Source organism: Acanthochromis polyacanthus, chromosome 7, assembly GCF_021347895.1.
Source record: "Acanthochromis polyacanthus isolate Apoly-LR-REF ecotype Palm Island chromosome 7, KAUST_Apoly_ChrSc, whole genome shotgun sequence".
In the NCBI taxonomy this organism is placed as follows: domain Eukaryota; kingdom Metazoa; phylum Chordata; class Actinopteri; family Pomacentridae; genus Acanthochromis; species Acanthochromis polyacanthus.
The window spans coordinates 40,215,016-40,241,068 of NC_067119.1; the positions used below are offsets into that span (position 1 = coordinate 40,215,016).

The 26,053-nt window shown below is 39.6% G+C and overlaps 2 protein-coding genes across 2 annotated transcripts in view; both read left to right on the forward strand.

Annotated features, from left to right (window-relative positions):
* LOC110969932 (multiple epidermal growth factor-like domains protein 9) overlaps positions 1–17,208 on the forward strand; it is a 43,224-nt gene extending 26,016 nt beyond the window's left edge. The window contains exons 5-6 of the mRNA XM_022220116.2: positions 13,022–13,291; positions 15,133–17,208. Of these exons, the coding sequence (XP_022075808.2) occupies positions 13,022–13,291; positions 15,133–15,635 (773 nt within the window). The 3' untranslated portion in view covers positions 15,636–17,208. The remainder of the gene's footprint in view (positions 1–13,021; positions 13,292–15,132) is intronic.
* Positions 17,209–19,103: 1,895 nt separating this feature from the next.
* Positions 19,104–24,953, forward strand: LOC110969934 (lymphotoxin-alpha-like). Its single transcript, XM_022220118.2, has 4 exons — positions 19,104–19,570; positions 21,072–21,102; positions 21,212–21,286; positions 21,948–24,953. The coding sequence occupies exons 1-4, from the start codon at positions 19,355–19,357 to the stop codon at positions 22,349–22,351; spliced, it is 726 nt and encodes a 241-aa protein (XP_022075810.1). The 5' UTR covers positions 19,104–19,354; the 3' UTR covers positions 22,352–24,953.
* The last annotated feature ends 1,100 nt before the right edge of the window (positions 24,954–26,053 follow it).

Below are 26,053 nucleotides of genomic sequence, written 5' to 3' on the forward strand. Positions count from 1 at the left end.
AGTCAGTCTTTGTCTGTTTCTGAATGTGCAAAGGATCAGCCGTTTTACAGGGAGGGAGAAACATGCACAAACATGCATGTGCAGCAGAAGCTCAGATTACAACACACATAGAGTGACTTCATCCTCTGCTAAAGATGTCATTACCCTTCTATATTTCTTCATAACAAATAGCTGTTTGCTGCTGTATTCATGTTTAGAATCTTGCATGTTGCACCTTTAAATTAACCTAAGAATAATCCGTTTAAGAAGTTCAAAAGGAGAGTTCTTCATTTTGATAATAGCCATGTTAACCCTTTGAGATTCCAAGAACTTACTGCACAGCCCAAAGCTCTTTGAAATGAAAAGGACATTTTTATGGTTTCCATTTAGGTATATTAAAACAAGAATTTCAAAGAAAACTTCTAAAAATAGTAACCTGGTCACCGGTTGTGCCTATTGTCTAACAGTGCTGTTTGTTCTGATGTTTCATTAAAAGCCTTGTAATTTGTTTCCAGGCTGATAGGGTGTGTTAGTGCTGCATTTTCTTTTCAGTTTCAAAATGTTTAGCCTGTTAAAACCCCCATCAGATAGTCCACAAAAAAAAAAAGTGAACTTTTTAACAATCCAATAAAACCAAGAGTGATGGAAGAAAAATATTTTATTCATAGGAATTGAAATCTTAAAACATGCCATTTAAGAAACAATGATGGAATTTTCATTTTTTAAAAATGGCTTTCTGTAGATGGTGTCCTCCTTTTTCTTCCATCACTCTCGGTTTTATTGGATTGTTAAAAAGTTCCCGTTTTTTTGTCTCACCCTGTATTTGTAACACTGAAAATATTAAATGAGGTCATTGCAAAGCATACATGCAAACATATTTTAAATTTACTCTGAACCTTCCACACTTCAGCTTTAAAGATCGTCTTCAATGATTACATATTATTGCTTTGTTGTCCAGATGGAATTTTAAAAATATACGTTTCACCCACTTATAGGTCAGAATCAGCAGCCAAGTCATGGCTGAGCATTTGCACCATGAAACTGCAGCATATCGGTGATGGTCTGTGAAACACAGATTCAGACTTCTAAGATTTCACAAGTCAAAAACCTAAAGAAACTATCATGTCCACTTGCAGCGTGGGGCTTTCTTTGTTACATTACAACTTCTTACTGTGCAATGTAGAGGGGTTTTGCAGTGCTGGAGCAGAGTCACAGATGATCTGGTGTGTTTGAACTGAAGCAAGTGCAGAGGGATGGATAGATGGATATCAGATCTGCATGTTCTAAAGGAACATCTAAGGTTCAAGAAGATTTAAAATAGGAAGGGATTCTTTTCATGGAATCAACTTGTATTAGTTTTTAGAGGTTTAATCTATGTCCGGACATTGAGTCTTACAAAGTGAATGTGCATATTTAAATTAATTAAAAGTCAAGTACACAGCCTCACAGTTTCTGACTAAATGACCATCCAGCTGTCCTCTAAACAAAACTGAAAGCTGAAATTCAGTTCCATTAATAAACTGGATGGCCTTTCTTGCTTTAAGTACCATTCAGTAACATGAATAGCTTGTGAATTAACACAGTTCTAGTGGCTTGGCACTGTAGGGAATCCAGCTCAGCAAGACAAATACCAAAGACCTGAAATTCAGCCATTAGTTCCAGTCTCTCTTCATGAGCAAAGTGGAGCATTTCCAACATCGCATTGATTCAGTGATGATCAATTCCACACTATGCCCTCATATGAACAAACTGAGACTGACTAGAGTCTGGTTTGCTGACTGCATCATTTTACCATGAAAGGGTTGTTATCTTATTGACCTTTCCTGCGTTTCTTGACATGACTTTGACCTAGGTGAGACCAACAAATTCTTGTTTTGTTTGAGGACAGCGAAATTGTTCCCTTTGATCCATTTAATCATAATCTATTTCAGCAGATTTACACATATCATTAGCTGTCTGCTGTTTGCACTTATGTTAGTTTTCAAAATAATTTTTTTTTTCTGAAATAATGTTTCAAAGATCCACTAGAGTGCTTTCGATCTCTGTTTCCAGACAATCTGGGATTAATGCTGACCTTCTCACATGACCCCACTTCTGTCACCTTCAGGCTGCTGCTGCCCTACTTCCACAACAAACCCAAAGGTCTCTGTTGGGTTGAGATCTGGGTTGAATGACAGTCACTGACAAATTCCTAAACCACTCCGGTTTTCTCTGAAATTTTATTGTGTGGCAGACCCTTAACAAACTATTGAACATCTGCTCAATGGCAATGCCTAAAGAGTTCAGCGTCCGTTACTCTGTGTCATTTAAAATGGGATGGACTTGAGATTCATGCCACAGCCTGCTACTGGCACGTCAAAACACACACTAGAATTCATCAGAACAGGCAGCATTCTTCTGATGTAATCTCCCTGTGTTCAGGAGTAAATGCTCTGCACGTCAAGCACCTGCCAGCTGTGTGTAAAATGTTGCTCTGCATTTACCTGAGTGAGCTGGTGGAAAACTAAAACCAGCCTTCCAAGTCACAACAAGAAATAATTATGGTGAACACAATGTTTTCAGTTAAAGCACAGCATCCCTAGACCCACACCACATTTCTGTGCCTGAAGAAGTGCCTTCCTACCCCAGTTATCAGGAGACCTGCTTCATAGAGTCTCCATATGAACATCAGGACTATAGAATAACCCAGTTAAGTTCCTCCTCTAATTAAAAGAAATCTGGTTCAAAGTGATCACTCTGTTGTTAAATGGGTTATCATAAAAAGGAAACCTTAAGTTATGTAGATTAATTGAGAAATAATTAAGGTATCAAAATATCAATTCATCAAAAAAGACAATTATATAAAATAAACAGAAGCACCAGTTGAAAATCTGCAACTAGCAATTAGTTAGTTAGCAATTAGTAATTCATCTCAAAATGTTCACAAATTAACTCTGCATTGTTTAGCTTAGTTAATTATCTGGCATTAACAGATCTGATTGGAGCACATTGGATCCAGTGTTGTTTTTGGCAGCCAATTTAGATTTAGTCTTAGTTTTGGTAGTGTCTACTGATACGGACCCGTACCCCTAGCCTGTGGCCTACGGATACGGCACTTTCCCTTCTCATAAATATTAATGAGCCGTGCATAAATATTAATGAACCGGCTGATGAACGCGCTTCGTGATTGGCTGGTAATCCGACGGTCATGAATATTAATGAGCCGGCTACGCTGATGAAGGCGCTTCCGTGATTCGAGGTGAATCTGCGTGCCGAGCCTGTCATGTCAGTCATCTTTGTGTATTAACAGTGTATTAAAGTCCATTCATTCCATATCAAGTTCCAATAAAGTTACAAGAAATATTTTACAATCAGTGTGCTGGGGTCATCGTTGTCTGTGGAAAAGTCCAACATCACTATCTGACTTTTTCACGGACAGCGATTTGGGGGTTGAAATCAGCACTACTATTAAAAATAGCAAAACTTTTTATTCACGTGACCCTGTTCTAATAAAGCACAAACGGCAAACAAAACAAATGGCGGAACTAACAGCCAGCAAACTACAAGTATTTTTTTACCTTCAAAAGTAGACAGACTATTACATATTAACAACCTGAACAAAACCCTGACGTATTTTCTGCGTCTGTCAACACAGACACTGCATGTCACAGTCACTTTAATGTTAGCGGACTCTGTTGAATGGCTAATTTACATAACCACAAACAAATCTCACAATATCACAGTAAATCGAGTTTGTGGGGTTTTTTAATTCATGCCGAATTAAAGAGCTGCTCCTCACCATTCACGAGTGTTTGTTTCATATGCGACATCCTTAACTTTATCTTGTAAATTAGCGTCCGAAATTAAATGGGAACATTTGCAATGGAGTTCGTCAGCCGCTTCCACCTCTGAACGCGGTAAACTAATTAATAGGAACTGGACTTCAAACAATTTAGACACGGCGTCTAAAAGCGTAAAAACTACATTGTCTAAAGTGTGAGAGGAGACGGTGTATTTTTGGTTAAATTATACAATGTTCGCCGTCAAAGTCATTCATATAAACTGCCTGTAATGTGCAGCAATAACCGGCGCCAGCTCTTCAGTGACCTTAACGGGTCCGTACCTCTAGTACAGATGCTACGGGTACGGGTCCGTACCTCGTCTTTTGGACGAAATCCTTTTTCTATTTAATCACAATTTAGTCATTTCTATAAGTGATAGTTTTAGTCCAGTTTTAGTCGACGAAAACTCAAAAGGTTTTAGTCTAGTTTTAGTCTAGACGTATTAGCCTTTTAACAAATTAGGTATTATTAACCTCACTGACAAAATGACAGTGGATTCAGTGTTCATTACTACAAAAATGCCAACAAAGATATTCCTTCTTCAGGACTTGCGGGTTTATTTTTTTGTCATTTTAGAGTAGTATGTTAAGGTTAAGGTTTTGTAGAATGAATATCTTCATCTCTATTATTGTTCTACGTCTTTAGAAATTAAAAAAAAACTTTAATTCTGTGTTCTGTAAAGTCAGTGCATTTAATTTACAATGCATTGATTCTATAGAATACAATGTTGATTAACTTGCAATGTCTCAGTAAAACAAATAAATCCTGAATAACGGGGGGAAAATTAGATGAAACATATCGACGTTCTGAAGGCTGGAAAGTGAAATCTCTGGTTAGAATGTGGTCAGATGGTTTATATGATGTCATTGTTTGACTTAAAATCTGTTGAAAAGTAGAACAACTCAGGTCCAACTGGTTTATCGCAGTAAGCTTTGAAAACGGTATTAGAACTTCTCTTGCCGTTTCTGTCTGACCGTCGGACTGAGGACACAGACTGTCACCAGTTAATCTGATCGTCACACTCTGCCGCAGTGAAGCGATATTTCCACTCCGTTAGGTGGAAGTCCTCATTAAACCGAGAATTTTACTGGTAGACTGAACAGCCGTGAGTCCAAACAGAGCAATAACGACAATGTTAAAGCTGACAACAAGAACATTTCGGAACAGTTTATTGACGTCTGTGTGTTTTGAACAGGCATCGGTACAGTCACCTATGCTATGCATTGTCGTTGTAACAGCCTCGCTCACTGAATATCACCAGTTGATCGAAACCATCCATTAATGTTTTCGTCCAGTCTCGTCTCTTGAACGAAAACTAGCACACGTCTCGTCATGTTTTGGTCATCAGAGAGCCGCGTTTATTTCGTCATCGTTTCGTTTTCGTCATGAAAAAAGGGGCGTCAACGAAATAATTTCGTCATCGTTAACGAAAACAACACTGATTGGATCTGAATCCAAACACTGACTGTAAGCTTAAAATTCTGACAGGACAAAATGGATTGTCACAACACTTAACAGACTGCATTTAACAAGACGCTCTTGAGAAATACTTTACAGTTAAATGAAATAAACGGCAGATAATACATTATTGGCTGACATGGTAATGCTTTAAGTCAGTCACTAAAATTACACTTTTTAGATAGCTAATGCTTGATTAAAGCAATGGGTAAATGGTTGAAACAGCTAAATGTCAAATAACTTCTATAGATAGTTCAATAAACTGTAATGATGTAAAAACTGAAGGCAACTGATTAAAATGTGGAAATGGCAAGTTTAAATAATGGATAAGTTATGTAATGGAAAGATGTTAAACTAGGTAAATGTAGCGAGATTCTGCATCCAAATTGTAGCAGTACAAATGTTAACTTTACCCAACCAACCGAACCATTGACTGTTCAATTGTAAAAAAATAAATAAATAAATAAATTTTTTACTGTTTAATATTTTATTCAATTAAGTATGTGGTGGTTTATCCAAATAGATGTTGGCTAAAACTGGCATATAAAAATCACAAACTAGTTTATATCCTCTTGAAAATTGCCCAGATATAAAGGTAATGTCTTCAAGCTGTTTTAAAAACCATGATGTCATCACATATGTGACATTAAACAGGATGTGCAGCAAATCTTCACAACTGATAGACTTTGAAAAATCCATAATAAAAACAGCTGGATGTCACAAACTGACTTATAATGCCAACTCTAGTCCAAACATCTCGGAGTATTTTGTTGATGGTCGGAACTCCGTTGGTGGAAATGAATATTGTGTCACCTGGTTCATTTGTGGTACCACAGGTCCAGGCAATTTCCGCCCGAAATTTCTACTGAGATTTACAGAAAGTAAATTGAATGCTGTTCTTGAACTGTTTGGAGTACATGCATGGTTGGGGTCTCATTTGAAAGCTGACAACCTGAATTTTCACCCAGTGCAGTCAGAATTACTCTAGGTGCTACTGGCACAGAGTATTTCATGTTGGCACACACTGAATTAGGATGAATTTTTTTCTCGCCTACATTTTTTCCCTAATAAAACACCTGAAAATCAGTGTGGCAGCACTGAAAGAGCTTGAAAACACAATATTGCAAAAGCCTGGGGTCTTACATAGTTCAGGTCAAAATTTCAGAGCAATACTACAAGAAATGAGTGTTTCACACATGTATTTGTACTGATATGCTCCGCCCCTGTCAATGTTGGATACAATCTTTATACACTGTGCACACTCTCTACAGAATGGTATAAATTCATTTTCACTTCATTTTCACATTATTTTCATTCCAAAAACTCATAAAGAACTCAAAAAATCACTTCAGATAGGCTTCAGTGTCGATCACACACACAGATTGAGAGGAATACAGAGAAACAGCAGGTGGAGCCCGGAGCTCACGAATGAAATATCATATAAAGCCGCTGGCAGAGGCGGGATTTATATTCAAGCCATTCAGCAAGCTCATTGGCTACCAGGCCTGTCAATCTAACGTTTCCTCCGGCGTGATTTGCTGAGAAACAAGTCAATCAAGTGATGTAATCGATATCTGTCAGACTCGGCCATGGTTGGCTATATTGCCGAAGTAGGCGGAAACGAGTCACCTGATTGGTTGAAGTCCGGTTTGAAGCGGTAGAGAAGCGTCCAGTATCCATTTTGAATCGCGAACAAAGAAAATAGGACCGTGTATGATAAAGTTATAATAGAAAGATGCAGTGAATATGAAACGCACAGCGCCACCACGCGCCGCGTGCACGCGCACGGAGCCGATCGTTTTCTGGATTTTTTACTTATTTCGAGACATGTTTTGGCCAAAGTATTATACTGGATTGTTTCCTCTGGATGGCTAAGCTTGGGTTCTGGACGGTTTTTGTGGATTATCTTCTTTTATGACCAGAAACGAGCGTCCAAACTGCGTCGACAGGTGAGCTGTGCACGTTTACATGACTTGTTGTTTGTTGTATAAATGTGTTTATATTACCCGCTGTGGTAATCACATCTGAAAGTGGTTTATACCGGCGGATTCATGAGAATCTCAGCTTTCTATGTGTGTATAGTGTTTGTATAATCGTGTTTGCAGTGTCCTTCTATTTAAAAAAAAAAGCGTAAAAACGGCCCGCCCGCGGGCCGGCGTACTTTAACGGGCTAAAGAGATTAACCTTACCTCCAAGGCCGTCATTACAGTGTGTCCAGGAGCAGTGTTACGTATTCTGTGCCTGTCATCAGCCTGTTGTGGTTTGAGTTCATCGGGCTCAAACGCCACACCATGACACGATGGCTTAGATCACAGCTTATCCGTGTCAAACTGCCCTTGAGCCCTTTCTGCAAACTGCTTGTTGAGATTTTCATTCACCAGTGTGTCACCCTGTTCGCTCTTGTCTGTTATTCATGTTTACCCATCGTTCCCTTTCTCTTTCTCGACCAATCCCAGACAGCCTCGCCACATCCCGATCATCTCCCCCCTTTAGCAGCAGCATGCATGGCAACAGCCACATATATGTGCACTTATGCTGTCAGGTTACATTTCCCCCTACCAGGGACCGCAAAAGAGGTTGCTCAACATGGGGAAGGGACATGTACCAGGCTTTGCTGAGCTGGGACAGCATGAGCACAGCTGGGCCATTTCAGCGCCAGTCAGGCAGCAACAGACTGGGGGGATGGGCAGCATCACATTCTCATTTCAGACAGCATCAGTGCAGGAAGAGGAGTCCAGGAGCTGCAAAAGAGAGGAAGAAATCAGAAATACACTCAGAGCTGTGATCAGGAAAACTTCTCTTGTTTTAACAGCATGCACAACTTTAAAAGATGCTTTACGCTGAATACTTCAGCTGGTAAAAAGAGCAACCTCCAGGTGGAGGTTTCCCTGGCAACAGTAACAAACGAGAAGAAGCTACAGTGTGGCGTCATGGTTCACACTGAGGGGTAATGCTTCCTAAATGTGCTAATAAGGCCTTTTGCAGTAAATGAATATCCCTCCATACTGACAATCAGAGAGGTGAAGTGGAGCATTGCACAAGTTCAGAATGTGGGTCACACATATGAAATCATCCATGTATGATTGTGTCTTTGCTCAGTGGTAGAGGATGAGGATGGCTGGCCTCTTTGAGCTCATCATGAGGTTCATCAAGTATTTTCATTCATTTTATTTCATTTTTCTTTTTTTATAGCTTTCTTCTCTTTCTAAGTGACCGGGTTGGTATATCAGACAGTTACCTCTCCGTCTGTTACAGTGTGTTTCATAGTGAAGTGGAGGACAGTGGGTGAACGAACAGGTCGGGTCCCTGCAGTGTGGAGCAGCTCATGTTTCTTTCTAGTTATATAACCCAGTAGACCAACCGCATTTGAACCCCCAGCAGAGGTTAAATCATGCTTATCAGTAGCAGCCTGCTCAGTGCTGGAATACAACACAGTCACATGACTGCACTGATGAAGACCTACATCTAGGCCATTGGAAGGCACTTATCTGTGTCTAAATCATTCAACACCAACACCTCCGCTGTGCCGAGCACTGGAGTCTGCATGCATCCACTGGTCCACAGTGTGCAGTATTAACATCTGTCATTTGGAACAATACTGTCTAGCCCAAAATTGTTCATATCCATACCAAATTTAGATTTACTGAGAATTTTTATTGACTAATGGTTTTTTTTTGACTGGAAATGATACAAACAAGAGACAAAAGAGTAAAACATGTTGTGATGATGAGGAATTTATTTCCATTTTTATATTATTCATACCCTCTGTCAGTAATGAATTGCAAATCCTTTATTTGCCCCCAAGCTGTTGTTATTTTTTCAGTCTTTCTGCGTGTTGTGACTGCTCGTCTTTGTGATGATCTCCAGGTCTTTGAGGTTGAAGCCTCTTAGCCGTCGTTCTGGTCTTCAGCTGCCTCCATGGATTCTCTGCTCCAACTTGTTGATATTACTTTCTGTTAATCATTTCTTGATCTTTGGCTGGAAATTATTCAGATCACTGTCTTGTTGGAAGATCCAAAGTTTTCTGAAAAAATCCAAAGTCAAGCATTCCCACCATCACGTTTGATGATGGGGATGCTGTTTTGGGGGTTGAATGCTTCTTTGTTTTTCATCCTTGTGTCCAAACAACTGCATTTTGTCCTCAAACTAATGACCAAAAGCTTTTTTGTTTGTCAGCTGAACTTTTGCGTGCCTGTCTTGGAGACGTTTTGGTCTCCATTCATGGACAGCAGCATTGTTCAGTGTCTGACTGAGATGTTGCTTCCAGAACTGCTTCTATTCGTTAGGATGGTGATAATCCTTGCATTCATCTTGGCTTCTAGCATTCTTTACAGTGCAGGGATCACATCTGGCCTCCTACCATGTCCTTTGAGATTATTGAGTTGTGAAATATTTGTACTTTTTGATGATGCTTTGCACCGTGGCCACTGGAACCTGGAAACATGCTGACCTGATTTAATGGCGTTTCTCCGTCTTGTGAGTAGCCACAATGTGCAGCTCTGTCTACTGATGGACTCTAATAGCAGTTCATTAAGCTCTTTGCTTTTAACTATAACTTGAGCAAATCCACTATAAATCAAATCTATCTTCTGTTTGTAGGTTAGTTTGTTGAAATAATCTAAAACATGGTAGAAATCCAAAACTATTTGGAATGGTACAGAAGCTGCATTTCTCTAAGGTTTTATACAGTTTCAAAGGGTACAATTTTGGACAAAGCATTTTTGTTCAAAATATATATATTTTTTTAAACATGGAAATAGTTTAAATGTATCACTAACGCCTCAAACACAGCGTCTTAGTGTCTTTTGTGGTCCACTACAAATTTTTGATAAACCAAAATTTGGCATAGTGTGAATAATTTTGGACTTATCTGCATGTATCTGTCTCTAACTGCTTTAATTTCTCATAGCCAAAGAACAGAATGGGTTCAGGAGCCAAAGGTTCTCTGGTAGAAAATCAGAAGCTTAGAGGTACAACCGCTGTTCCTTTTGCTTTAGAAGAAGCTAGCTGAAATGCTTTGTTAATCCTAAAAGCCACCCTGTGGAGTTATTGAGATACACCCTACTGGGAGAGGACCACAGGATAAACATGCTGGGGGGAATATAAATCCCATCTGCCATGGGGACACCTTGAAATCCCTCAGAAGGATCTGCAGGAGACACCTGTCCACTCTGGATGCCTGCCTGTACTTTAACTTCAAACCCCATCATTTCTAGGTTCACTAGTTTACTTCAGTTGTCCAAATTTTGAAAGTCGTATTAAGAGATACTACATATTCAATACTTGCTATTAGAGTTAAATAAAAATCAGTTTGGCTTCAGTTTCATCAGAATGTGCCCTGAAATAGAAATCTGCTGGTTGCCTGTTCAATAAAAATGCCTTTACCTGCTGACAGATTAACCCTTTAATGACTGGCTGTTTATGGCTCTGGTATAGAGCTTAAAGACATGTTCTAGTAAATTTCACACAAATAACAAAGCAGGACAGTTATAAACCCCCAATTATTTATAGATACCAAAGGCTTTAAGAAAAGTAGTCACGCATTCAGTTCTGCTTCTGAATGGTCTGATTAATCAGTAAAATATGAGCCTTATCGTTCTTTGCTGTATGTACTTCTACAGTTTGAATCAGAACCATCTAGTATCAAATGAAGTTCAGATCTGTAACTGAACTAGGATCATTTCAATGGTAAAGTTCAACAAATTTTTAAAAAATTAATTATTTGGATATAAAATGTCAGAAAATAATGAAAAATCACAGTCACAATTTTTAAGGCATAAGTGATGTCCTAAAAATGTTTTTTCGAATCAACCATCAAAAATCCAAATGTATTAAATTTAGTATTAAATTTTGCTGTTGTTGTCAGTTTTGCATCTTGAATGTATGAATAGATGTTTTGTTTGCTTGAATTATCCTTAAAATGAATCAGTTACAGTAGTGTAATAGTTGCTGATTCATTTCAGCTTCAGTCAAAATTCCAAACAAGTGGAATTGAATAGGGAGGCCTTGAAAGGAAGTAACATGGTAAAGTCAAGTGCAGTGTTTGAAATACACCTCTGTCCAAAAATGTAACATCATTCAATTAAATTTCAATTCAATTCAGTTTTATTTATATAGCGCCAATTACAGTCAATTTGTCTCAAGATGCTTTACAGAATCCATACGAACCCCCAGAGCAAGCCCAAAGGCAACAGTGGCAAGAAAAACACCCTTTAAAATGAAAACGTTTGATTTGATGCACTAAGTCAGGAATTCTGTTTGCAAAATTTTATTATCTTAAAGGATTCAAGTCGTCTACTTCTCATATCCCCGACACTACTATTACCGTCTGAACATTTTTATTATCATGAACATATTTATTATGTGATGCCTTTTTTTAATGCAACCGGGAACATGCTGTAAAATAAGCGAATAAATATCTATATCATAACCAGGACAGTCAAAGCTTTAGAGGAAATATCGTATCCTACAAGATATCGTTTGCTGAAAAGTTTCCCTTGAGGACAGAGTAGTGTTTATGGTAGCATGCTGTGATACTGCTGTTCCTGTTTGACATGCAAGAAGGTGTTGTGGCGTCATATTACCAGGCTGGAGGTCGCAGGAGAAAGCTGACACTTAGAAACGATATACACTTGTTGCTAATGAACAATGATGTGCTGCTGGGCTCGGTTCAGGATGAAATCAAACCCTAGATGATCTTTAAAGCACCCACTCTATTTATAGATCTTATTAATCTGTGATGTTCAGAGGTACTCCTGGGACCTTACTGGGCCCCGAGTTAGAGAGCATGCTATATGTACACAGTAGAAATTGATGATAAATGAATAAGAAACCACTTTAAAGTGAGGTCATTGTATGGTGTTGTTCCACTGAAGGCCTGCAGAGCAGCCTCAGTGCTGCTTGTTGTAGGTTCTGTGTATAGAGAGCTCTCCATCTGCCAGAACATATTCCCTCATGTGGTGTAGTGATGACGTTGTTGAGCCTGTCATCCTATCTGACATACCACTTCCATGTATTTCTTTTGGGAAATGGTGATCATAAAGACTGGACCATTTTTTCTGTCAATTCACATCAGACCATTCAGTGAGTCCTCATGTGATGTAGATGCAGGGTACACTGCATCTTTGTTTCACCTCTCCTTTTTCTTGAATTTGTTACCAGTCCACTCCATTTTCAAACACCTCATGTGTTGAGCATTTGTCACAGACCCCATCCCCTGCCAGTCTGGATGCCATACACAGATAGTTAATGAAGTAAAGGTCCAGGGTGTGACTTGGCCTGTGGAGATAAGACAGCAGTCTCTGTGTTTCCACTGAGCTCCACAGGACCAGAGGGGAAATACAGTCTTGTCTGGAGACATTAAAGAACAAGCCTTGCTCCCATGTCCATATATTGTCATCTTGAGCCACCTAGTGGCACAACAGGAGCTGCTTCATTTGAAATTGTGTAATTAAACAGAGCATGAGTGTTTGACTGATTCTCCTAAAAACTAAATGCTTTAAATGAGCAAACAAATTAATTATTTAACCCACTGCATTTATGATGGACTGATTCGGGTTGATACTAAAGGTGTGTTTTCATAATTTACACAGAACTATCAGTAGAGAATCTGCACAAATTCACTGGAGTATAGTACAATGAACTTTTGAGAATATTCTTCTTCATGTCTTTGCATTTGCAACAAATCTGTCGGAAGCAGTTTTGTTATCACATCATGAGCACTGATCTGCAGCTGACGTGCACCGTTGTCTTTCCCTGTGCAGATCCCAGTGGCTCCCCAGAGTGTGACCAGTGCCTTCCCCGGTATGGTGGCCCACACTGTGACGAGTGCAGCGCTGGCTTCTACAAAGCTTCAGGGGCTTGTGTCCCGTGTAACTGCAGTGGGAATGCAGACCCTCAGGGCCCCGTCCAGCTCTGTCACCCTGACACCGGCCACTGCCTCCGCTGCATCAACAACACAATCGGTCCCCAGTGCCAGCTCTGTGCTCCTGGCTTCATAGGGGACGCTCAAGCACACAACTGCACCCGTCCAAGTAAGGTCCCAGCTTACAGATAATAATCCGTCCACTATTGAGTGACGTTTTGCTGGAGCTACTCAACAGTTCCACTAACTGTAGTGTGCAGTTTTCTGGCAACAGCTCAGAAAACAAAAAAATAAATAATTCAACCTATTCCCCAGTATACACGACTTGTTACAGCAGAACCGCTCAAGTAGAACTCATAACATGAACAAATGCTTACACACTTTGATGTTTCCAGCTAAGCAGCACCAGTAGTCAGCATGCCCAGTATGATGACCCTGTATTAGGCCAGTACTAACAAAACCAACAGGGAGACTGATAGAATATGTGATAGTCTATATCTCCTAATACCATATCTCACACATTTATCATTTCAGTCTTTTACGTTCCTGAAACAAAGCTACATTTAACACGTTGCAGCAACTGGGTTCCAGAAGCTTCAGATGCTCTCGCCACTGTGTTCACTTTAACTGGCTGATAAGACCTGTGTTCAGGCTGTGGGTCAGGAGCAGAGAGCTGAGGAGTCCTGAGTTCTAATCAGGCAAAATCCTTTAAGTGACATGCAGGATTACTGAGAATATTGATATGAGGTACAGTTACTGTTCATGTGTATTGCTATGTACATTCTGTTTACTAAATACTAAATACTGCACTATATTTACTATTTTAAGTAAGTGTCTGAGCTCTATAAAAATTAATGTCATATAATAAAAGCATAGTCCATGTACATATACTTCTACAGCAGTCCTAAAATGTGATGCACTGCATTTTGTATATGTGAAAATTGCTGCTGTGCCAAGTTGTTGTCAGTGATAATGTAAAATGACAGCGTGTAGTCTGAAATCTAACTTTGCAGCTTATTATAAAGTTTTGAGAGTCTGTTATATAGGGAGCAGTGAGCTAGTGATTCCAGACATACAAAAATTTGGGGTCGCCCAGATAATTCCACGTTTTCCATGAAAACTCCCACTTTTATCCATGTGTTAACATAACTGCACAAGGGTTTTCTAATCATCAATGAGCCTTTCAGCACCATTAGCTAACACAATGTAGCATTAGAACACAGGAGTGATGGTTGCTGGAAATGTTCCTCTGTACCCCTATGGAGATAATCCATTAAAAATCAGCCGTTTACAGCTAGAATAGTCATTTACCACATTAACAATGTCTACACTGGATTTATCATTCATTTAATGTTACCTCCATTGAAAAACCAACTGCTTTTCTTTCAAAATAAGGACATTTCTAAGTGAGCCCAGACTTTTGAGCAGTAGTGTACCTTATTAAAACATTGTAGATGGATGCAGTAATCCTAAGTTTGACTGACGTTGGCAGACACATCCGATCATTATATTGACATGGTAAATGGATTTCTGACACAGTATTTTACACGTCATCGTTGCATTCAGGACTACAGTCTGTCAATAAACTATTTTTATTTTATTGTATTGTTTTATTTTATTGTGTTTTATGTACAGCGTCTTTGAGTTCCTTGTAAAGCGTTTCATAAATAAAATGTATTATTACTATTATTTATCCATTAACCACATAAACAAACCATAAAGCAGAAGTCCTGCTGTGGATTATCTCACATGATTCTTTACAAACTACTCCCTGAACACAACAGCTGGGAATCATAACATACTTAGAAAATTATAATAACAGTTATTCCTTTTTGCCACAAGGTGTCGCTAGTTATTTTATTTACACATCAACCTACAGTCACAATATTAGTTATTGAGTAACTACAAGCCTGCATTAGTTTTGCTTATCAGGGTTGTAAATATCACAAAGTTAGGAATAAAATCTTTTCTTATTTCTTCTCTAATGTTTTCATGATTTTCTCTCTTCAGCACCCCGACTCATTCCCACACCAGCAAACACAAACACAACCGAGGCCCTCACATCCAGCACATCCTCCCCAGCACGAGGCCTCCCAGCCTCCACATCCAGCAGCAGCAACACGAGCACCGCACTGAGCACCACCACCACCACCACCACCACCACCCAGGCCCTGCTGACCAGCCTGAGCAGCCCCACCGACAACACCACAGCCGCCCTGACTGAAGTCTCCTGGACGCAGTTCAACATCATCATCCTGGCTGTCATCATCCTGGTGGTGCTGCTGCTGCTGGGCTTCGTGGGGGGTGTGTACACTTACCGGGAATACCAGAACCGCAAGCTCAATGCCCCCTTCTGGACCATCGAACTGAAAGAGGACAACATCAGCTTCAGCAGCTACCACGACAGCATTCCCAACGCTGACGTGTCGGGCCTGCTGGAGGACGAGGCCAACGAGGTGGCTCCCAACGGCCAGCTGGCACTCACCACGCAGGGAAACTGCTACAAGGCTTAGCACTTCATCCACCCCCCAAACCAGACACCGAGATTTACAGATGACACAAAGCTGCTGGAAAGTACCAAATCCAAAGCTCCTTTATGTATGACTGCTTGTTGTCACCCTGCTCATCTACGGCATTCACGACACCTGACAGAGAGATCAAAAATTTGGAAGAAAGAGTTTCCACTTGAAACGTTTTCCCTTTTTGATATAATTTTGTGTGGAATGGGCGATTAGTGAAAAGAGGTCCAAAGAAGTTTTGTTTGAGTTGTGCAGATTGGTTAGGTAAGTGGCATAAGACAGGTCCAAAACGTACGCCTGTGTGCTGAAACAATGATCCTGACACTGGTTAGAGAACCTGCAGGAGCCTAGCATTTCAGATATTTTTAAAATGGACTTTTGACTGTTTAAGTTATAACTGGATCACTTGTACAGTGATTATAAACTGAGACAATGATTGTTATTTAATGCATTTTTCTTCTGTTCTTATTTATTGGTTGACGTTTCATCCTTGGGAGAAATGCTGCACATGTATGATGTGTTTATTCATGGTGTTTTATCTTATGTGCTGTCGAATGGTAATTTAAATTGGCCAATATGTTTTCATGTATAGTTTGTGTGTTTTGGAGAGAGTCGTAGGGGAAGACGAAGGCTGCTGGCACCAGCATTTAATGACCTCATTTCTTTTGTTTATAGCTTCCTGTCTTTGTTAAAATGTGCCAGCTCACCTGGAGTATCTAAGAGGAGGGTTTCTTTTCAAGAAACTGCAGCTATAGTTTCTAAACTGTCCCCATTTGGTTCTTTGACAGGGCAGTGACACATAGTTGGCTTGTGCACAATGCCATAATCTTTTAATCTAATCTGCTCTTTGCTGCCTACCTCAGCAAAATTTGAACAAACCATTTGAATCATGTTTCACATTCATGTAGAGGCTTGGTTCTATGACTCATACGATAAGATCATCTAAATGTCTAAAACATAAACAGTGTCCTCCTGTGGGTAGTGTTGCAGATTCAGATTATGGAGTGAAACCAGCCTGCAGATGATTAAAAAAAATGTATAAAATCTTTAGCCTACTGGTCCCTGTTTCCACTTACAATCAAGTTGCTTCAGCTGGAGCAGTGAGCTGCTGCACAGTGGGTGCACCTCACAGCTGATCCTGGGCATGGATCTCATGTTTTCTGTGTTATTTAGGCTGCCATTGGTTGGGTGCGCTTCTTTTTACCACGGTGAATGAGTAAAGCTAATTATGGAACTAACTCCTCAGGTACTGGCTCTTTCCCTAATGTGATCACTGTAAATATTATTATTGTACAGATGAATGTGAATAGTAGCACTATTATTGTACAGGTAGAATACTGTGTGTACACTGTCACTCAGCAAGCTCCAAACCTTTCACTCTCCAGGGTGTGATGTTGCGGTCAGCCCACAGCTTTTTGTATTTTTATTTCTTATTCTCAGTGGACTTTGCCATATACACATCTGCAGGAGTAAGATGCATCCAGAAATCATGACAAATAATAAAAATGATGTAAATATTACCCCAAATTCAGAGCTCAACTTTCAAATAAAAATGGGTTTAACTGTTGTCTTTGTGTTTCTCACACATCACTGCCACATTTCAAAGATCCCCCTGGAGAGGTGTGAAGACTTTATTTAAATTCAAATTATTTAAAATGGTTCAAGGTTCTTCTCCCCTCCCATGCAAAAATAAGGACTTTTTAAATTTGCCAATAATGTGATCTGCTTCCATCCGTACAACTGTTATTGTAGTTAACATGTCACAATATCTTACGTTTTTTAATACAGCGACAGTTCACAACATAAGTCACCTCAGTGCACTTCACATAGTAAGTTCCAGTGTGATATTATGGAGAGGAACCCAACAAATCCAAAGATCCCTTTTGAGCATGTCTTTGATGAGAAGAAGAAGGAAAAAAACTCCTATTTACAGGAAGAAGTGTCCAACAGAACCAGGCTCAGGGAGGACGATCATCTGCCTCAACTTGTACGGATGAGGCTTATTAGTCAGAGAGAAAGAACAGGACAGCAGCTGGAAATCAGACTACAGAAGAGAACAAAAATAGAGAACAATAATCCATTTCCTAACCTCACGTTCACATGCTCAGAGAAGATGAATGTGAAATCAACCTCTGAATAAATGTGTCTGTACTATATGCGTGCATAGAAACTTAAAAGACAAATTATTTGTTCTGTCTCATCTACAATATATGTGTAGAATCCTAGATAATATTTGCCCGATTGCTTACACTTACTTTTATGCTGCACAAAATGAGGTCTGCTTTTGCTCTTGCAGGCTGACAGTTGTCACAAAGCTGCAGGCTCTCTGAGTTATTGTGACATTACTTTTTTCCTTCTTTCCAACATTTGACGCCTGCCTATTTCTCAACACAAATACGCACTTCTTGTTGCTGTCGTCATCACATTTTTATTGAAGTTATTTTTTTTATTGTAGAGGACAGTGAAGAGAGAGAGAGACAGGAAACGTGGGGAAAGGCCTGCAGTAAATGACCATGGGTCGGACTCAAACCTGTGACCTCTGCACCTCTGTTTATGGGTCGCCTGCTCCAGACATGCCCATCATCACCCTATTTAACTGCTGACAGCAGATATCTTGCCTAATTTTCTCATTAAACTTTCTTATTATTGCACTTTCTCTCTCTAATGTGGTCAGAATTATTTAGTCACTATTGCAACTATTTCTTTATTTGACTTTTCTAGTTTTCTGCCAAGATGTCATACACATTTTTAAATTCCTACTAAGAGCATCAAGGTTTCACGTATTGTTACCAATACCACTTAGTTATAGAGACATTATAATACATTCATATATTTAACTTTATCCTGGGAGGATACATTTTTGGTGTTTTGTTGTGTGATGTCTTCCCAGTTGGTATAAGATACAATTTTGTTAATCCTGAAGGAAATTCTTGTGCCAGATGCTGATCAGTACAAGTTACAGTAAGAAGAGCGTAGATGCAGCACCTAACAGAACAGCAATGAAATAGTGTGACACATTAGAACAGTGTACAAAAAGAAGCAAGCTCAGATCAAACTAGAATAGAAAAGTAAGAAGTAATACTGGCAGTGAGTACTCGTACAGAACTAGCACTAATACAAGGGATTGCTACACTGCAGTGTTTGACGTTTTAGAGACGGGTGTTGAAGCAGTAAATTATCTGACTGTAATATTGCATAATGCTTTTAGGAAATGTAAGTCATAAGAATATGTGTCACACTCTGACCTCTGCTGCGGGGATATCGTGACTAGTGTCTGACACTGCAGTCTATCAGGATGTTAGATCTGCCTGCAGCAGCAGATGACTTATTTCATTTATTAACAAGTGTTCATTCATAAATGCAGAGTAAATGTCCAGCTGTCTTCACAGTGCAGTCATTTGGAGAGGTGTGTGTTCTTCATTCCATCTCAGGTGGAACTCCCCCTCGGGCACTGACTGACAGAGGACAGGTCATGCGATGAGGGCTGATATTAATTCCTCTCTCTGAGCCCTGAGTTGGGTGTTGGAAGTTTGTTGGCACACTGACCAGATAGTTTTACGCAGGAAACGAAAAGCGAGCCCTCAGGAACAGGAAGTTGGAGTCGGTGAAACTCCTTTAAATCGAGACTCGCTGCCGGTGCGGCGGCTCTCAACGTGGGCGACGGCGCTGATAAATGCAGCTGCTGGGTGGGAGCAGCCAGCTGACCCGGAGCCATGGAGGGACACGAGTTCTGCCTAGTAGGAGGCGGAGGAGAGGCAGGACTTCACCGGCACCACTCTGCAGATCAACAGCTCATTCAGAGAGTGACACGCTTGTACCGAATGGCTCAGTTTACAGTTGTGTTGCTGCTTCTGCTGCTTTCTGGAGCTCTGGCTTTGCTGATCACGGTCGGGTTAGGAGGACGATGTCACGTGTCACCGGACGGAGAGGTAAAAACACACCTGAACATGACTTAGTGCTTCCACTGCTGTTTGTACCAGCTAAAAAAATACTTAGAAAATGGTGAAAGTGCGTCAGGGGTACTTATGTGAACAATAAACTTAAGTTCAAATGTGTTTCCTCGTGCGATATTTGCAACATTTAGCTCCGAAAGTTCGTCTTTCCTGCAGCGGCGAGGGTTCGAGTCCAGTCCTGTGCTGCATGTTATTCCCTACTGTCTCTGTCCGTCCACCTTCTCTTCAACTGTTGCTATAATTAAGGTTTAAAATAGCCTAGAAAGTCCGTGTATATATATATATATATATATATATAATATATAATATATATATATATATATATATATATATGTATGTGTGTGTGTGTGTGTGTGTGTGTGTGTGTGTGTGTGTGTGTGTGTGTGTGTATGTAGTAATGGAGCCTCATCAAACAGCCTGGGCCAGTGTTGAACCAACACAACAGTTTTTCAGGGGTTTGTATGTTTACAGTAATGTACTTATTTTATTTATTATAGACTGGTAGAAGAAGAAAAAACACTTGGCACCAAACTGTGTTCACTGGATGCAGGATGGAGAAGCTGAAATAAAAAGTGTCAAACAGATTAGGGGAGTGACAGGAAGTGGCCATAATTCAAGTCATTATTGTTAGTGTCGTTGCTTCGTACCAACACCTGCAGAGAGCAGTCCTCCTCCAAGGCTGCTCAGTCCTGGTATCATTTCCAACGGATTAGTCCCAATAAGTCCACAGCATTCGATTTGTAGCAGGATCTCAATCACTTGTTGTCATGGTTACAGTGAGGCCATGCCGCTATCTAATGATGATACAGATGAAACAGAAGTCTAATCCGTGGATCCAGACTATAAGCCGCATCATTGCCAAACTTTAATCACTTGGTCCTTGTGTCATTTCTGACCTTCCCTGAAAATTTCATCCAAATCTGTCAGTTTTTGAGTAATGTTGCAGACAGACAGACAAATGTATGTCGCATTACTCCACAGCTTTCCTTGGTGGACCAATGACCCGTTTCTGTTATTTGTAAAAATAAAAAAAATAAATAAAGCAATGTAAGTTTTCTGAAGTGTGCAAATAAGAATATGAATGCAGCAATTTGCACAAGAAAGTACAGATGAGATGTCTGGACACTGGAAAGTTCAAATGTTTTGTCTCTTCTTTTTAGAGAAACAGAGGGGAGCTACTTCTATCACAACAAATCAGAAAATAGAGCCAGCAGCTGCCACCAAAAGAATAAAAAAATACAAATCTTTTCTTCATGTTTTCAAGAATAAAATGTGTTATTTAGTTTTATCTCTGGCTATGTGCCACTTTGTTGTTCACTTTTTTAAAAATCCTGTTTGCTTTCTTACATTTTTTAAAAATTGTTGTTTGTTTTCTTTTTTTGTGTCCTTCTTTTGGGTATTTTTTAGCTTGTTTTTGTACATATGACTTTATTTAGTTGTGTCATTGCTGTCTAAGACTGTGTCTGTTTCCTTCCAGGTCAAAGTGTCACCTGACAGCCATTCAGAAGGTAAATATGCTGTTAAGTGACATGTTGCGGTTAAAGGCTGTGCTGATTTCTGGTTAGCAGAAAGACATTATTTATGGGTAGAACATCAATTTTTCAACTTATGTTGTAGATGTTAACATCGAACAAGGAACTGAAAGATTTCAGTCCAACACAGACGTCCAGACTCCCAGTGCCATGCTGACAGGTAAAATGCTGCCATGATTAGAGTTTTACTGTATTTCCTTAGAAAGATGCAATTTCTTTTTCAGAAAAAGCAACAAAAAAAGCAAAAGGTAAATCAGTTGATTTTGTCAACTATACAACACACTGCAGATTGTAATTCATATATTATGATGTGATAGGACATTCTGCATAGAGTGTATTATGAGCTGAATAATCAGACTATATACACTTTGATGTATTTATCATTTTGTTTACTCAACTTTGTGTAACGTTAATAGTTTAAAGTATTCTCCTTTTGCCTCCAGTGCTCCAACTATGTACAAATGACTTTGTTTAAAGTGAGTATCAGTGTGCACAGACTGGGACCAAAAAGTGAACAAGTCGTTTCTTAGTAAGGCCACCAAGAGGTTCCAGAGCAGCTGAACAGGCATCTGGAGTGTCTGCAGATTTTCATTTAAACTAAAGACACCAGTAGGTTACTCAGATTAGTTTGCAAACAAGTCAAACCAGGCCCTGTAGAGTTTATTCATAATAAGAACTTGCACACATTTTGCTCTTAATGGCACATGATTGCCTGCTTATACTTTGGTACACTGTCAGCTAAACCTATATATAACATATTTCATGTTACCCAGAAATGATAGAGAATCAGAAATCAAACTTCTTTTTGCTCTGATTCTCAGCTTATAGAGGAAATCAGATTGTTGGGGAATATCTTCAGTGGGAGATTGGGCACTGTGAAGGAGGCTTCCACTACTCCAATGGAGACCTCGTGGTGCCCAAAGATGGCTTCTACAGAGTGTTCCTGCAGATCACCTACCAGAGTAATGGGGAACATTGTCCTAAAGCTGAGATGAAGCTCAACAACAAGGTGCTTTGTTTCACGGATAGTTACCCTACTGATACGCCTCTCCTAACATCAGACGACACTGTGAAATGCAACAAAGAACTGTGGACTAAATCCCTGTATACGTCCGGCTTATTTAAACTGGAGGCTAACGCCAGGCTGCGTGTGAACGCAACTTACCCAACATTTATTGCTAGGAATAATTATGAGGTGTTCTTTGGTGCCGAACGTCTTCCTTAGTAAAATGAGTGGACTGTCAGAATCACCCAGATGTAATCTTGAGGTTGTGTGTTCTCCTCCATGAAGGGAACATACCAGTGTAGTTTATTGGCTTTCTTTTACTATTACCGCTCATGATGCATTCACTGATGAATATTTTAACGGCGAGAACCTGCTAGAGAAGCTAATAGTATCTGCTTGACAACAGGGTTACTTTGCTCATTTAGCTTAAGCGCTGTATTGTTTTTAACTTAATAACAGCTCACATAAACATGCTGCTCCATTAATAGGGATTTTAAAATAATAATAACTTATTTATACAGCAGCCTTAAGAACAGTGTTCACAAAGTGCTTTGACATGCAACACAGACAAACAAGATAGAGGAGAAGAGTCAGAGCAGTCAATTAAAATGAATCGTAAAATTGACGATAAATTAAATGGATAATTAGCTAGATTAGCAATCATAACAAACAAAGGAACTAGGCAGGTTAAATATAATATATTTACAATGCACTATTCTACACAGTGTTTATATTTTTTAACAGCATTTTAAACTTGTAACTTCACAGCTCTTTAAATATATGCTACCTTTTTATTTTATATCTTCGGATATTTTATATCTTTGTCATGATACTCAGTACAAAGACAGTTAGTTCAGTTAGCTATTAAAGGCATGACGTTGTTTTGAATATCACCAAAATAACACCATTTGTCATTGCAAGAAACTGTAATAACGGAAAGAATTAGCAAATTTCCACCTTCTGGTGTTCTTTGAACTCACTGTGTGCCTTTCATTTTTTTGTTGTGAAAAAAACGACAAATTCTAAGCTAAAATCATCATACTTCATCCAAATCCCTATACTCTAACCACATTCTGTAAAAAAACAAAGATATTCTGTGGTCCTTGTCACATGATTGACTCAGCTACAACTAGAGACACAGGACAAAAATAAACATTTTATGCTGACCTTTTTTGTGATTTATTTGCATTATAATGTATGATACTGCAGAAAAGACATTTCTGAGTTGTCTCTACTTCTAGCAATAGTTGTGCTGTTCCCACAGTAAGGAAAAAAAATCTAAAGTGAATAAAAATGTGACAGAAGCATAGAAGGTCATGAAGTTCAGAGGGCAAATCATGAGACTACAGACTGACGAAACAATAGGCTAACATCTAAATCACAATATTCTGTTTTTTTTTGTGACAACGCTAAAGAACAAATTTAAATGCAGTCTTTGAAACTTGTTGCTTTTGGTCTGTCTCCATCTCCATGTTGGTGTGTGCCTCATGATGTCTATTTGGATTCTGTTTAAGTTTTTCCATGTTTTTTGTTCCTGTGAAAGTTTTGTCTTTCTTTCACTCAAATGGAACATGAGTCAACCAACTGTGTCGTTTACAACACAGCTAGCTATATATAGCTAGCTGGGAACAGAGAAAACAGCCTGAAAAAAAGTGTCCAGCGCTGACTACTCTGGAGTCTGAATGACAAGCCTGTGGTAATATTTAAAGAACAGCAGCTGAGGTCAGATTGACTCAATGAAAAGCAGCTTGAAGATGATTGACCACAAAAAAATGAAGGATTTTGTGAATGAAAGGAACTTTGATGGAGTTGGAAAGCAGAAGTAAGAGGAAGGATTATAATAGTGTCGTTCATTATATTAACAACGATAAGCAACCCTTGTGGCATGCTAACCACTACTAATGCTGCAGCAGTCAGTATTTTGTATGTGACGTAGAACGTGTTGCCATAGCTAGGCAGATCAGCCCGACTCACACAGACCTGCTTTCGTGACCTCACCTTTATGATCTATGTCTAAACTTATTGGAGTTTCATCAAGTAAATATGCTCAAATATGCAGAATGATTTGCTTATTTCCTTTTATAAGCTTGCTTTGGATTTTATAGCCCCATCATAATTGCACTTTGAAGAAATGTTGCAACATGTTACAAGTCTTGTTCATAATCACATTTATAGCAGCAGTGTTTGCAGCGTGCAGTTTCCTGATGGTTTAACACGTCTCCGTGTTGTGTGCTGGCAGATGCACCTGTTATGCTGAATGTTCTGCAAATGTAGAACTAACAAATGTAATGAGGGGAACACTTTGCTGGTTGCTCTGTCTGAAAGCTCTACTGTAGATCTGGTGAAGGAGTATAGGGGATCATTGTACCACTGTTGTATTTATGCATGGGTGAATTTGAACCATTTTCTTTTTTTACGACGATGTTCAGTGTAAACTGCTGAAAATATATATTCAGCAGTTCAGCAGTGCATTCAGCACCCGGATAGAGATGATAGATATATATACATGTATGAGGGTTGTCTCTTTTTTTTTCATGCTTGGTGATGTCATATAAGTATGCTGATATAGATTTATTTAACAAGATTAAAGATGCCTTTTGTTATTTAATTATTTGCTTGTGGGACACCCTGTAGTCCGAAGTTGGTGCTATGTGAATTCACTTTTCCTACTTTGAAAGAAATTAACATTGTGTGTGTGTGTGTGTGTGTGTGTGTGTGTGTGTGTGTGTGTGTGTGTGTGTGTGTGTGTGTGTGTGTGTGTGTGTGTGTGTGTGCCTGTGTGTGAGAATAAAACTGAAATAAAACTTTGTATGAAACCTTCTGACACATGTTTTGTCATCTTTCTGTGCAGAGTAAAAACGTGTTTCATTTTGGACCGCCTGAAAGATTCTCTCAAATCTTAAATGTTTCTTGTCCTGAGTTTACAATGAATCTGTTGTTATCCAGTTTCAGTTCAGGCTGACTACAACCATAATGTGGTTGCAGTTCAGTTCTTGTGAATTCCTGCCCAATAATGAGCACTTAGTCATCTTTATAAATAACATATCGGAATTTTTTTTCTCCTGTTTTGCTCCACCTTTCCTGCCGCAGACTCAGTTTTGTTTCCACAGTTATGGAGGATTTCTTGATACATTCAGGATGATAATTATTTTGAGGAGGCCTATTTACCAAGACGAGGAAATTACAGTTATTCAATTCAACTTCATTTCTCTGTCAAGGAACGCAGCAGAGTTATGCGACGATCGGCGTTGGTTTGTCCGTCTGTGTGCAACATTACCTAAAAACGGAATAATGGATTTGGATTTGCTGGCCGGCTGGGTTGAGAGGGACAGAAGAGGTCGAGGGGGTGGGGGACAAGGAAACATATAACACACACTCAGATACATGCATGATAAGACAAACAAGAGATGATACAAAGTGCAAGCTAACATGTAAACTGATTCATAGTTTACTGTTATGATGTTCGGCCCTGGCATTAAATATACTCCATATATAGCTGGTAGTAAAATTCAAACAGTATGTAGATGAAAATATCAAGCATAGTGAGGGTGATGCAGAGTAGACTGGTGGAAACGAGCAGTTGGAAGCAGTGGGCTGGAGGAAGGTCAGCAGCAGCATCCCAGTAATATGATACAAACTGCTAAAATGGGAACTTTCAACCATACAGGGGGACTGGGAGTCAGGGGCCACAGCCAGCGCACAGCTGTCAAAGCTGCGTCAGAGGCAGCTGAAAGAAGCAGCCAGTGGCTCTGGCTAAAGAGGAATGACCTCAGCTGGGCCCCCAAGTAGTGCGACAGGAGGTATGCGGTCAGTCAAACTGGCTCATGACCAATTGGGCTTGGGGCGCAAGCAGGCGTAAACTAACCGTGACGTCACCCGTTGGTTTCAACGCCGAGAAAATGAAGCCCAGATTTTGCTACT